At 56.2% G+C, this 12,123-nt stretch overlaps 3 protein-coding genes across 3 annotated transcripts in view; 1 reads left to right on the forward strand and 2 right to left on the reverse strand.

Moving 5' to 3' along the window:
- Positions 1 to 4,595: 4,595 nt before the first annotated feature.
- Positions 4,596 to 7,038, forward strand: SPSB2 (splA/ryanodine receptor domain and SOCS box containing 2). The gene is made up of 3 exons (XM_010844934.1): positions 4,596 to 4,776; positions 4,943 to 5,690; positions 6,651 to 7,038. Exons 2-3 carry the CDS (start codon positions 5,027 to 5,029, stop codon positions 6,776 to 6,778), a joined length of 792 nt encoding a protein of 263 aa, XP_010843236.1. The 5' UTR covers positions 4,596 to 4,776; positions 4,943 to 5,026; the 3' UTR covers positions 6,779 to 7,038.
- Positions 7,039 to 7,134: 96 nt separating this feature from the next.
- Positions 7,135 to 10,572, reverse strand: TPI1 (triosephosphate isomerase 1). The gene is made up of 7 exons (XM_010844933.1): positions 10,344 to 10,572; positions 9,097 to 9,220; positions 8,897 to 8,981; positions 8,686 to 8,818; positions 8,326 to 8,411; positions 7,855 to 7,942; positions 7,135 to 7,723 (listed from the first exon to the last, which is right to left on the reverse strand). The coding sequence occupies exons 1-7, from the start codon at positions 10,567 to 10,569 to the stop codon at positions 7,605 to 7,607; spliced, it is 861 nt and encodes a 286-aa protein (XP_010843235.1). The 5' UTR covers positions 10,570 to 10,572; the 3' UTR covers positions 7,135 to 7,604.
- Positions 10,573 to 11,501: 929 nt separating this feature from the next.
- Positions 11,502 to 12,123, reverse strand: part of USP5 (ubiquitin specific peptidase 5 (isopeptidase T)) — a 14,123-nt gene continuing 13,501 nt past the window's right edge. Inside the window, 1 exon segment of the mRNA XM_010844935.1 lies at positions 11,502 to 12,123. This exon segment is cut by the window's right edge and continues 9 nt beyond it. Coding sequence (XP_010843237.1) covers positions 12,075 to 12,123 — 49 coding nt within the window. The 3' untranslated portion in view covers positions 11,502 to 12,074.

Consider the following 12,123-nt stretch of genomic DNA (forward strand, 5'->3'; position numbering starts at 1 on the left):
TCTCCCGGCAATCTTGATTCCAGCTTGTGTTTCTTCCAGCCCAGTGTTTCTCATGATGTACTCTGCATATAAGTTAAATAACCAGGGTGACAATATGTTACATTTCAGTAAAAAAAAAAAAAGTTAAAATTACTTGTAGCACTATGGGATATTTGAGCTATTACCAGCAAATTGAGCAGTTCAAGAGTCAGCGGGAACAATTGGTGAAGAAGCATTGAAATCACCAACAGCTGAGCAGGTGCAGCTTCTCAAACTGAGCTAGAGTTGGCCTTGGATTAGGCTTGATATCCGTCCGCCAAGACATATCTTTATTTTTGTTGTCGCACTGGCAAGGATATCCAGGTTGGGTGGATGACAAGTGTTCAGGTTCACATCTTTCTTTCTGTTTATAATTTTTTCTTTTTCTTCTTTTTTTAGTATTTATTTGGCAGCGTCATCTTAATTGAAGCATACTGGATCTCTATTGCATCATGTGGGATCTTTCTTTTTAATGTGCGTTCTTTCTCTTTAATTATAATAATATAAAGGACTTTCCTGATGGTCCAGTGGTGAAGACTCCATGCTTCCAGTGCAGGGGTTGTGGGTTTGATCCCTCGTCAGAGAACTAAGAGCCCACATGGGGCATGGCAGAAAGAGAAAAGAAAATTATATTCTGTACATCATTGTATGTGTACTGCCCTGTATTGTGTTTTACATGAAGCTAACATATGCTGCAAAGAGTCTGACACAACTTAGCAACTTAGTGACTGAACAACATCTGCTGTACCTAATAGATGGGGTAAGTAAGGGATTTTCAAGGGTAATTTTAACTATGAGACGCAATTGGCCCTTTGCTTCTCTACCCTCTAAAAATGTGAAGCATGTAGCACAGTGTCTGGCATCCAGGCAGTACCTTCAACCTGGACCCCCACCTCCTACAACACACATGTGCTCTCTCACTAAAGCTGCCAATGACTGAAAACATTGTGTATGTAATCAGACTTGAATTGTCTGCTGTGCTGTGTCCTCCTTGTCTTCTAACTCTGCACACTCACACTCTGCACACACACTCCAGGGCCCCTCTTGATTCCTGGAGTTCAACTCCTGGCTGACACACTTCCCAAATTTATATCTCTAGTCCAGGCTTCTCACTACTCCACCCCCCATCCCCAGGCCTGCCATTTTCTTTTTCTTTTCCAGACTTGCCATTGTCAAGCATGTTCTGGATGGTTCCACTGAGTTGTTCCGGCACCTCAAAAACCTGTCCTAAAGTGAACCCACCATCTCTTTCTCCCACCCTCCTGCCCTGTCCCCATTGGCTCCTCTTTCGTCATCTCCACCTTCACTTGTGGCACCACCTTCTAACAAATTCTTCCCGGCTAGAAACCTCCCTTTTGGATTTTCCTGGTGGTGTAGTGGTTAAGTATCCATCTTGCAATGAAGGGGAAATGGGTTCCCCTGGTCTGGGAACTAAGACCCCACATGCTTCGGGGAACAAAATTCTTGCGCCACAACTACCAAGTGTAAGGAGAGCGTGGAGAAAAAGAGAGCGACCCGGGCATTCAGGCAGAGAAAGATTTATTATAGAAGAGAGAAAATGACCGGCTTTAGAGAGAAACCAGTGCCCTCCCTTTACAGCCAACCCTTCTTATACCCATTGGTGGGAAATTGTGCCCTGAAGGGAGGGGGCCTTAGTTTATCTTTAGCCCACACCTGGGGTCTTGTGATCATGTAGTCTGAGGGGTCTCACAGCTGGGTTGTCACGTAGTCTTGAGAAACTGGCACCAGCAGGGAAAAACAGGATATCTCCTTAAGGGAAAAATAGGATGCCACCAGGGCAATGTGGCCACTGTGACTTCGTCCCTTGTTGTCAGGTCGCCACAATGGGTCATTTTTAAATTATACCCTATGAGCCCCTTGTGGACCCTAACACTGAGCCCACAAGCTCTAGAGCTGATGCTCCACAACAAGAGGCGCCCCCCCCCCGCCCTCCCCCGTGCAGTCAAAATGAAAAAAGGAAACCTCCCTTTCTCTCCTTCCTCCTCCTGGCCTTAGCATCTAATCAGTCACCAGATCTTGCCGTTTCATCAGTGTTTCTTGAATTCTTTTCATCCTTATTTCAACTGCCCTATTCCAGGCTCTCAACACTTTGTCAACTGGGCCACTGGAACCAATCTTCTTGCTCCCATCTATGTCCCTTGAAGCCTGCTTTCCATTGCTGCCAGGGTGATCTTTCTAAAAGGAGTTTTCCGCCATGTTCCTCCCCAGTTTCTTTCTTATGTGGCTCCCCGTTACCCATCTGTCCTACCAGTTAACGTTTGCATTCTTAGGCCTCCTGATCTCACACCCACTTCCCTAGGCTTGTGTCTCAAGCTTCCGTTCTTGCTATAGAAACCCTGAAGTCTTCCAAGCGCTACTGCTTCTGTTTTTTGTTTTTTGGTTGCACTGGGTCTTCATTACAGTGCACGGGTTCCTCAGTGCAGTGACTGCTCTTGTTGTGGAGCACAGGCTCTAGGCACGTGGGCCTCCGAGGTTGTGACACACGGGCTAAGTGCTCCATGGCATGTGAAATCTCCCGGGACCTGGGATGGAACCCATATCCCCTGCACTGGCAGGGAGAGTCTTATGTACTGTACCACCAGGGAAGTCCTGTTTTTTTGTTGTTGTTGTTGTTGTTGTTGTTTTTTGTTGACCACTCAGTCTGAATGTCTTCTTCATGCAGTGACTCTAATCCAATCTCTGTCCTGCAGAGCCACTTGTCAGATAAATTCCTCGTCTTTTTTTTCTTTTTTGGCCGCACTGTGTGGCATGAGGGATCTTAGTTCCCTGACCGGGGATCGAATGTATGCCCCCTGCAGTGGAAGCATGAAGTCTTAACCACTGGACACCCAGGGCAATCTCCTCCTGTCATTCTTAAAGATTCAGTCCACTGTCATCTCCTCCAGGACACTTTCCTTTCTAAACTGCTTGATCCCTGGTTAGCAGTCCTATCCTTTTTACTCCCCTAGTACCTTCTAGATACCAAGAATTTTATCTAACACATGATAAACTGTTTTATAAATGTTCTTGTAACTTCCTTGAGGATTCACTGCTTAGTCCTTAGTGCTCAGCACACATGATTAAATTTGAACCAGAAATTGTTCTAAGTGCTTTACTGAATAATCTCACTGGATCCTCACTAGAGGATATCTCTACGCAGTAGATAAACCAATAGTATCTCCATTTTACAGACAGAGGAACAGGCATGAGGAAGTTAGTATTGGCCCAAGGTCCCCTGCCTAAAAGCCTTCAGGCATTCACATCCAGTCAGCCTGTCTCCACAGCAGGTATTGCCACTATCTTATATTGTGCTAAATCGCTCAGCTGTCTCCAACTCTTTATGATCCCTCCAGATGCCTCTGTCCATGGGGATTTTCCTGGCAAGAATACTGGAGAGGGTTGTCATTTCCTCCTGCAGGGAGTCTTCCCAATTCAGGGATCAGATCGGTGTTTCCCTCATTGAGAAATTATTTACTGCTGAGTCACGGATATTGCATCTCTATAAAATGGGCACTTGGGACTTCCCTGGTTGCCCAGTGGTTAAGAATCTGCCTTGCAATGCAAGGGACGCAGGTCTGATCCCTAGTTAGGGAACTAATATCCCACATGTCTCAGAGCAACTAAGCCCATGTGATGCAACTAGAGAATCTGTGCTCTGCAGTGAAAGATTTCTTATAATGCATCTAAGGCCTGATGCAGTCAAATAAATACTTTTAAAAAGATAAAACGGGCCCTTAGTAAATGTTATGGAAACAGAAATAGCTATGCTTAGTTGAGTGCATACTACTAGCAGACTTTGCCTGGATTGTCTCAACCCTGTGAAGTAAGCACCATCATTATTCCCATATCACATAGGAGAAAACAGCTCTGGAGATGTTTGGCAACCTCTCCAAGGTCACAGAGCTAATTAGTGCAGTAGCTTCTCGCACAAGCAAGGTCTTAACCACTGCACTACCAGATGAGGCCACTAGCTCAGCAGTGGATTCATGTGTAGGGTGATGCATGCAGAGCCAGAAACTCAGATTTCAGAGCCCCAGGCTTACAGCCGGCTGACTCACACCCCAGGTCAGAAAAAGATCAGCCCAGTAACATGACCTAGAATCAGCAGCACTCGGAAATAGACGGCACCACAATGGAGGTCCTTCCTTGACCTCGTGTCCCGTATCCCGAGGGGCTCAGGAGCTGGTTGCCCAGGCGACTCAAAGTTTTTGAAGAACAGACCTCCAGGGACCTCAAAGCGACGATACCATGAAAGGGTTAATTCTGAGCTTGGGCTGCCGGGGGCGGACTCCCTAGTGGCCAAGAATGGGTTAAGCGCCGGGCAGATGGCCTCGGGGGCGGCCTGCACGCTGCCCAGAGGTTAACTGCCCGTGAGTGGCCTCTATGCACCACGGGGCCCCGACGGCCCCCGCCTCAGCCAAGTGTTAACTACCCTCTAGGGCCCCCACGGGGGTCGTGGCCTCGGGGCGCGACTCGACCTGGCGCAGCAGCGAGAGGGTTAACCACCCCAAAGGGCTTTGTGGGCGGGGCCTGGGGGCGCGGCCTGGGGGCGGGGCCGAAGGCGGAAGCGGCAGGGGTTCTGCCCCCTGCGCGCTTCGGTAACTTTCGGCTCGGCTCCTCCGGAGGGCAGGCGACCTCCGGGCACGCGAAGCCGGGCGAGGTTCGGGGGCGGTGACAGGGGCACGGAGCGGGTGAAGGGGACGGTCCCTGGGCAGGTTCAAAGGCGGCGAACTCGCGAGTCTCGAGAGGCCCGGACAGGTAGGTGAGGGCAGGGTAACGATGGGCCTAGGAGCTTTGAGGGGAGCGAAAAGGGAGGAGAGGAGCGGTGAGCAAACCTGGGGACAAGGATGGATGCAAACCTGAGTGACGAGTCCCCTCCAGGATCCCTCGGTTCACACCCTCTTCTCTCCCAAATCCTCGCTAGGTCGATCCCGACCCGGAGCTCAACTTTCAGAAGAGAGACGCCGCAGCAAACCTCTCTCGGGGAATCGTCCAGCTCCTCATCTCCATGGGCCAGACGGCCTTGGCAGGGGGCAGCAGCGACCCCTCCACCCCACAGGCCCTGTACCCTGACAGGTCTCGTCCCGAGGGCTTGGAGGAGCTGCTGTCTGCTCCCCCTCCTGACCTGGGGGCCCAGAGGCGCCACGGCTGGAACCCCAAGGACTGCTCGGAGAACATCGAGGTCAAGGAAGGGGGCTTGTGCTTTGAACGGCGGCCCGTGGCCCAGAGCACTGATGGGGCCCGGGGGAAGAGGGGCTACTCGAGGGGCCTGCACGCCTGGGAGATCAGCTGGCCCCGGGAACAGAGGGGCACCCACGCCGTGGTGGGCGTGGCCACAGCCCGCGCCCCGCTGCAGGCTGACCACTATGCGGCGCTGCTGGGTAGCAACAGCGAGTCGTGGGGCTGGGACATTGGGCGGGGGAAACTGTACCATCAGAGCAAGGGGCCTGGGGCCCCCCAGTATCCACCTGGACCTCAGGGTGAGCCGCTGGAGGTGCCAGAGAGGCTGCTGGTGGTACTGGACATGGAGGAGGGAACTCTGGGCTACGCTGTCGGGGGCACCTACCTGGGGCCGGCCTTCCGCGGACTGAAGGGCAGGACCCTCTATCCAGCAGTAAGCGCGGTCTGGGGCCAGTGCCAGGTCCGCATCAACTACCTGGGCGAAAGGAGAGGTGAGGCCTGGGACGGGTGTGGGGCGAGTGTTCGGTCCCTGGTGGCTGTGGTTTGGGATGGATGCTCAGCACCTTACAACCACAGGGAATGGGCCATCATCTGACTGGTCTGCTACTCAGTTCAGTGCCAGGATTGGCTAAGGGACTTCACAGCTGTTACCTAAGTTCATCTTCCTAACAGTCCTAGAGGTAAAAGTAAGTAAAAGTTGGGAAAGCAACTTGCTAGTAGGTGGTGAATCCTCAGAACGGAGGGACACACCCCAGGGATTAGGGCTTCTCAGGAGAGCTCAGCCCCTGGAACAAGAGGTGCAAAGGGTTAAATCTGCCCTGAGCTAGGAGTCCAACTCCAGGAGGAAGAGGACCTGCGGTGCCAGGCACCCAGGGCGTGTACCTGGCTCTTTGGGCTCTGACTCTGTGACACACACCTACTTCCTTCTTCCACCAAACCCCAGGAAGGAGCCATTGAGGCTGGGGCACCTGGAAGGAGAGCAGTGAAGGAGGCAGGCCTCGAGGTGGGGCTGCGGGCACAGGCCTCCTTGGGGAACCAGGGAGCCAGGCCTTTCTGCAGTTGCAAAGTCTTCAGCGGAGGGTGGCTGCCTCTCCCCACTGTAGCCCATGGGAACCATTGTAGAGTGAAGAAGGCCTGCCTTTTTCACCAGCCCCAGTGCCAAGGCCTCTCTAGATTCAAAGCCTGGGCCAGCCCCACTGTCAGAGCCCCCTTGGCCCCTTGCTTAGAGGGCCTTAGGGCTTCACCCCAGCTCTGACTGGGGATGCGTGAGATCTGAGATGCCTCCCCCAGAGCAGATACACAACTTAAGGGCACCTTAGGCCTCCCGCTCAACCGTGGTGGGAGTGGACTTGCAGCCGGAGAAGAGAGGGAACCTGGGCAGGACCCCGTGGTTTGAGGACTTCTGGCTGGAGGTCGCACCCCTACTCACCTTCCCTCCTTCTCTTCCCCAGCGGAACCACACTCCCTTCGGCACCTGAGCCGCCTGAGCGTGCGCCACGCCCTGGGGGACACCCGGCTAGGCCTCGTTTCCACCCTGCCCCTGCCCCCTGCCCTGAAGCGCTACCTGCTCTACCAGTGACTCGGGGAACCACACGTGGCCCTGGGGCCTTGACTCACCCCTCGGGGGCAGGAGGCACTGCTGGCTACCTACCACCAGGGAGGCTGCGGGCAGGCAAGGCTGGGTCCCACCCCCACTCCCACCTCAGGTCTGAGTGCCGCCGCTCCAGACCCACCACCCAGAGGGTGGAAGGGATGGAGCTGTTAGTCAAGGCTGTGGCAGCCTGGTACACAAGACATTTTTGCAAGTAAAAATTATAAGAGATGTGCTGCTGTAGAAACTGGTCTGTGGTATTTTGGGGCACAAGGGTCCCCGAGCTGCCCCAAGAAAGGCAAAGATATGATGGGGGCAAGTTTAGTGAAGAACAACCACAGGGCTCAGTGCCAGGTGTTTATTCCCCCACACGCGGGACTGCTCAGACGCAACACACACAGGCGTTGGCACCGTGGGAGGGAGCAGCGCCCTGGCCTCAGCTGAGGACAGGGCTTTCTCTCAGCCCTTGGCCTCATGGCGGGAGACGGGACAGGACCAGTTCTCTCCTGTCTTCACTGGGGACTGAGGGGACCCACGAGCAAACCACCCTCCCACCTCTCAGCCAAGAAGCAGCCACCTTGGTGACAGGTTTAGTTCCAACGGGTACAATAAGTGGAGGCGGGATTGTTCTGGTCCCAACCATGACAAGGTAGGGTGTAAACGGTAAAGGAAGAGGTACTTTGGATTCGGCCACGAGAGGGGTCAGGCGACACCACGAGAAGCATGTGTGGAGGTCGGGGGGCAGTACAGTTACTAGGCTTCTGAGCTACCTAGTCCCTGGCTCAGCAGGAAGGGTAGTGGAGATAGACAGGGCTTATTGTTTGGCATTGATGATGTCAACGAACTCAGGCTTGAGGGAAGCACCGCCCACAAGGAAGCCATCCACATCAGGCTGGCTTGCCAGCTCCTTGCAGGTTGCCCCCGTCACAGAACCTGGGAAGGGAGACAAGAGCAGGAGTGGTCAGCGATGATATGAGGGTACTCCACACCGACCTCCAGGTTGAAGGAGGGCTCGGTCTGGTTCTCAGCCCACCCCACCTCAGGCTGGAGCCAAACCCACTTACCCCCATAAATGATGCGGGCGCTCTGAGCCACTGCATCAGAGACGTTGGACTTAAGCCATCCCCGGAGCTTTTCGTGTACTTCCTGGGCCTAGAACAAGAAGCCAGACTAAGACCTTCACTCACTGGGGAAAAAACCCTGGGCTCCAGTGGAGACAGGCAATGTGGTTTGCGGGCAAGAACCCTGGGGCTTCAATCCCACCCAGGCCCTGGAATGGGTATCCTGGGACAAGTAACTCTCTTTTCTCCTTTTATTATTTAGTCTTGACGTGTAGCATGCAGGATTGACATGTAGCATTCAAGATCTTAGTTCCCTGACTAGGGTCAAACCAGTGCCCCCTGCAGTGGAGTCTTAACCTCCAGGGAAGTCCCTCTCCTGTCTTTTAAATGAGGGGTTGGCCCAGGTGGTCTCTGTGGTCATCCAGTTCTATCAAGACAGGGGAGGATGAGGACAGGGCTCCTGGGCTTGGTTACCTGTTGCGGTGTTGCCGTCTTGCCAGTACCAATGGCCCACACAGGCTCATAGGCCAAGACAACCTTGCTCCAATCCTTCACGTTATCTGTGGGACAGAGATCACAGGTGGCAGGGTGAAAACAAGGAAGAACATAACCAGTGGTTTCCCAGAGAACGAGAGTGCTGGTGGCCTACTGCCCCCTGGTGGCTATTATAGGAAAGTGACATTAGAGGCAGGAGTAGAAGTAATAGGAAGGATACAGGATTCCCACCCTCCCCTTTCCTGCATCAGCACCAGATAGGCTCAGGCTGCAGGGCATCCGACCCCACCCTCTGTGTCTCATAGCCCTGGGTTCAAAGGCCCCTTTTTCCAGAGATACCTGCGATGACCTTGGTTTGCTCGAAAACGACCTTCTCCGTGATGCCAGCTTCCCTCTCATCTAACTTCTCCCCAATGCAGGCAATCACTCCAAGTCCCTCTGCCAGGGCATGGGCCACTTTCTGCCCAATCAGCTGTTGAGGAACGGACTTGGTGAGCACCCGTCTAGGAACAAGCCAGCCCTCATCTCCTCCCCCCGCCCCGTTACTAACCTCATCTGACTCCCCAAAGACATGCCTTCTCTCGGAGTGCCCCAGGACTACCCACGTGGCTCCAAGATCTTTGATCATGCCAGGGCTAAAGGAAGAGAAAAGCCGTGGTTCAGCAGGGAGCCCACCCTGTCGCTGTCCCCTCCATGAGGACAGTGAGGGCTGGGGGTCCCCCTCCCACCCCTCTGCCACTAGCATCTTACCTGATCTCCCCCGTAAAGGCCCCATTGGCCACTTTGTAACAGTTCTGCGCAGCCACGGCAATCTTGGGATCTAGCTTCTGCCGGGCGAAGTCAATGTAGGCGGTGGGGGGTGCGCAAACCACCTCTGAGGATGAGATGGTGACAGACGGGATGAGATCACAGGGAAATCTTCATTCCCCAGACCCCATCCTGTGCTCCAGAGTCCCCTCGCCTTCACCACTTTCTTAGTTCTGCTTTTGCCCTTTTTCACCCCAGCACGATCATCTCTGTCCACTTTGCAGCCCAGGCTGGGCCTGTACCCAAGTCTTTGAGCCTCCCAGGTACCCCTGAGAGGCCATGGCCCTTGCCCTGCCCTCTGCTCTTTAGCAGCTGTGGCTCTGATTTCCCCAGGCTATTCTGGGCCTGGGCACCTCTTAGACTCAGCATTCTCTGGGGGCCAACCCCGCCTCCCTTCTAAAATAGCCCATCACCACCTCCCCTAGGCCAGGCCAGGATTTTCAGCAAAAGCAGAAGCCAACTCCTGGGATTTGTACTAGGGTCTTTGGGATAATAAACCACAAGGGGATGCCTCTTGATCAGCTCCGAGGTTCTGTGACTTAGGTGGGTGAGGGGACAAGGACGCAGGCCGTGGGTGGCAGCGAGTCGACCAGTTCCTAGAGGCCTTGCGCTTTCCCGTTTTTAGGCTGGAGAAAACGGTAGGAGCGCGCCTCATTCCCAAATGGCTCTGCCCCTTTCCGCGGAAGGCCGGAGTCCTACAGGACGCCGAGAGGACTGGATCGGAGCGATAGCTCAGGAGGCCGACGTGGTTGGGTAGGGGAGCTCTGCGGACCCGGCGAGGCGCGGGGAGGAGTCTCCGGCGGGCTACGTGCGGCGGCGCACGGAGCCGGCGCCCAGGGGGCAGCCGGAGCCGGCAGCCAGCCTCCACCCCCACGCACCGGGCAGCCGCCCGCTTCTCCCGATCGCCCGCAGGGGCTGGGCTCACCTTTCAGTCCCGGCCGGTGCAGGCCCCGTCTGCGCCCCGGGGCCACCATCCGCCCCACAACCCACAGCCAGGGGGTACCGTGAGATGCGGCCCCGCCTTTCCCCGCCGAAACACCCCCGGTTCAGCGGCCGCGGAGCTCAGGCCCAGATCCCGACAGCCCTGGACCCCAGCCCTGCACGCAGGGCCACGCGGACCCGGGCTGAGAGTTCCGGAGAGGGCGACCACGCCCGACCGCCCACCCTGGCCCTCCCTGGCCAGGGCTTACCGGTGTCGGCTGGCACCTTGGCCGCGTTCAGAGTGTTGATGAGTTCCCCCAGATTGTTCTTCCTCCCGTTCATCTTCCAGTTCCCCCCAACGAAGAACTTCCTGGAGGGCGCCATGGCTGAGGAGCAGGCACGCTGAAGGTCAGGAGCAGCGCGCCCCCGCGTCCACTGGCCGCTTATATAGAGCGCGGAGATGCAGAAACCCGCCCCCTCTGCGTCCTGGTCCATGGCTGGCCCGGCCCTCGGGAGCCCTGCCCCCGGCCCCGCCCGCCGCCCGCCGCAGCCCTGCCCCTGATCCCGCCCGCCGCCCGCGTTGCGAGGTTCTGACGTTACCGCCTTTCTTGTAGCAACGTTCCAAGGCCGTCGCGGGCTCGCTTGGGTAGCTTTCAGCTTGAAATGCCTGACTTTGGGGAGAAGGCGCGAACTGTGCGCCCCGCGCTCCGGGGAACCCCCGCTTCACGGCTGCAGCCCCCCCGCCCCACAGAGGGCTAGAAGGCTCCCCCAGGGGCGCTCGCTGGCTGGCTGAAGGCCTGGACACTCCACTCCACTCCAGGCTTGGCCTCAGAGCCGTGAGGGGCATTTTTCCAACTCCGGGAAAAGGAACCCCCCCTGCCCCCATCGGAGCGGCCACATCCCTGACTGCTGAGCAGGCACCTTTGACCTACCCAGGGCCAGCCCAGCCCCACAGTTAACTGGGCAAGTAACAGGGTTCACAGGCAGAGGGACGACCCACGTGGGCTGGACACCGTGCAGCTACTAAAGAGGCAGTTCAGAGGTCTGCCCTGCCCCAAGGAGTACCTCACTTTTTGCTCCAGCGACCAGGGCCAGACAAGGAACTGCAAGGCCTGGTGCCCAGGGCTCCCCACTGGGCGCCTGGGGACACTCAAGAAGAACCCATTTGGGCCCCCTCTCACGTGACCTTCCTCTACTTCCCTGCATGACAGCCCCCACCCCTCAGCCTTCCTCCCTCTCCTGCCCCCGTGAGCACCTCACTCAGCCCCCAATTTCCCAAGAGCAGTAAAAAGTATAGAACTGCCTGGCAGTGGGGTGGGGAGGGGGCGCAGAGCGGCACAGAGGAGCAGGGCCCGTGGTTCTCAAAACCTGACCCTCCTGCTAACCCAGGAAAGACAGTCTCCCCCCAGATATCAAACAGGACACGGTTGAGCCACGTAACTTTTATTCACATCCTGTATTTTGGCATTTTCCAGAGAAGGACAGGGAGAGACAGGGTGGGGCAAAGATTGAGGCAGGAGGGCGAGGGGGGCCTGGCTCCCCATTTCCCTCACATCCCTCCTGGCCCTGCCACACGGGGAGCACACACAAAGGGGGAGGGGAGGCACAGAAGCCCCCTCAGTGGAGGAGGCGGCACAAAGCTACACCCACGCCACACACACACACGCCCACCCACACCCACGCACACACATGAACAAGCCCGCTCCACACTGGGCAGGCGGGATCACAGAAGCAGAGCGCTGTGGGGTTAAGGGCAGGGAAGCAACAGTCTCCTCACAGACAGGCGGCAGGCCCCTCCCGCCCCCTCCGACTCCATTCCCAAGGTCTCCCCGGAGCCCCCCCAACCCCACGCTTTGCCTGGCCATTCTCTCCTGGCCTCTAGCTTCTTCCCTGCTGCTGGGGACGAAAAGAAAAGGGGTACCGAGCAGGGAGGTGTCCATCCCTCAGCCCCATTCCTCATGCTGGGCGGTCTGTCCCCCGGGTGCCCTCAGGGCAGGCTCTTAGCTGGCCACTCTCTGGTAGAAGTAGATGTAGCCTAGGTCCTTGGGC

The sequence above is a fragment of the Bison bison genome, unplaced genomic scaffold, assembly GCF_000754665.1.
Source record: "Bison bison bison isolate TAMUID 2011002044 unplaced genomic scaffold, Bison_UMD1.0 scf7180017864213, whole genome shotgun sequence".
NCBI lineage: Eukaryota > Metazoa > Chordata > Mammalia > Artiodactyla > Bovidae > Bison > Bison bison.

What these genes read in the sequence shown, in the direction of transcription:
- SPSB2 (XM_010844934.1), top strand. Translation starts at nt 5,027, where the DNA reads ATGGGCCAGACGGCCTTGGCAGGGGGCAGCAGCGACCCCTCCACCCCA. An exon ending in CTACCTGGGCGAAAGGAGAG is followed by an intron (nt 5,691 to 6,650) that starts GTGAGGCCTGGG and finishes TCTCTTCCCCAG; the next exon opens with CGGAACCACACTCCCTTCGG.
- TPI1 (XM_010844933.1), bottom strand. Translation starts at nt 10,569, where the DNA reads ATGGACCAGGACGCAGAGGGGGCGGGTTTCTGCATCTCCGCGCTCTAT. An exon ending in GCCTTTACGGGGGAGATCAG is followed by an intron (nt 8,982 to 9,096) that starts GTAAGATGCTAG and finishes CTCTTCCTTTAG; the next exon opens with CCCTGGCATGATCAAAGATC. An exon ending in GCAAACCAAGGTCATCGCAG is followed by an intron (nt 8,412 to 8,685) that starts GTATCTCTGGAA and finishes TCTGTCCCACAG; the next exon opens with ATAACGTGAAGGATTGGAGC.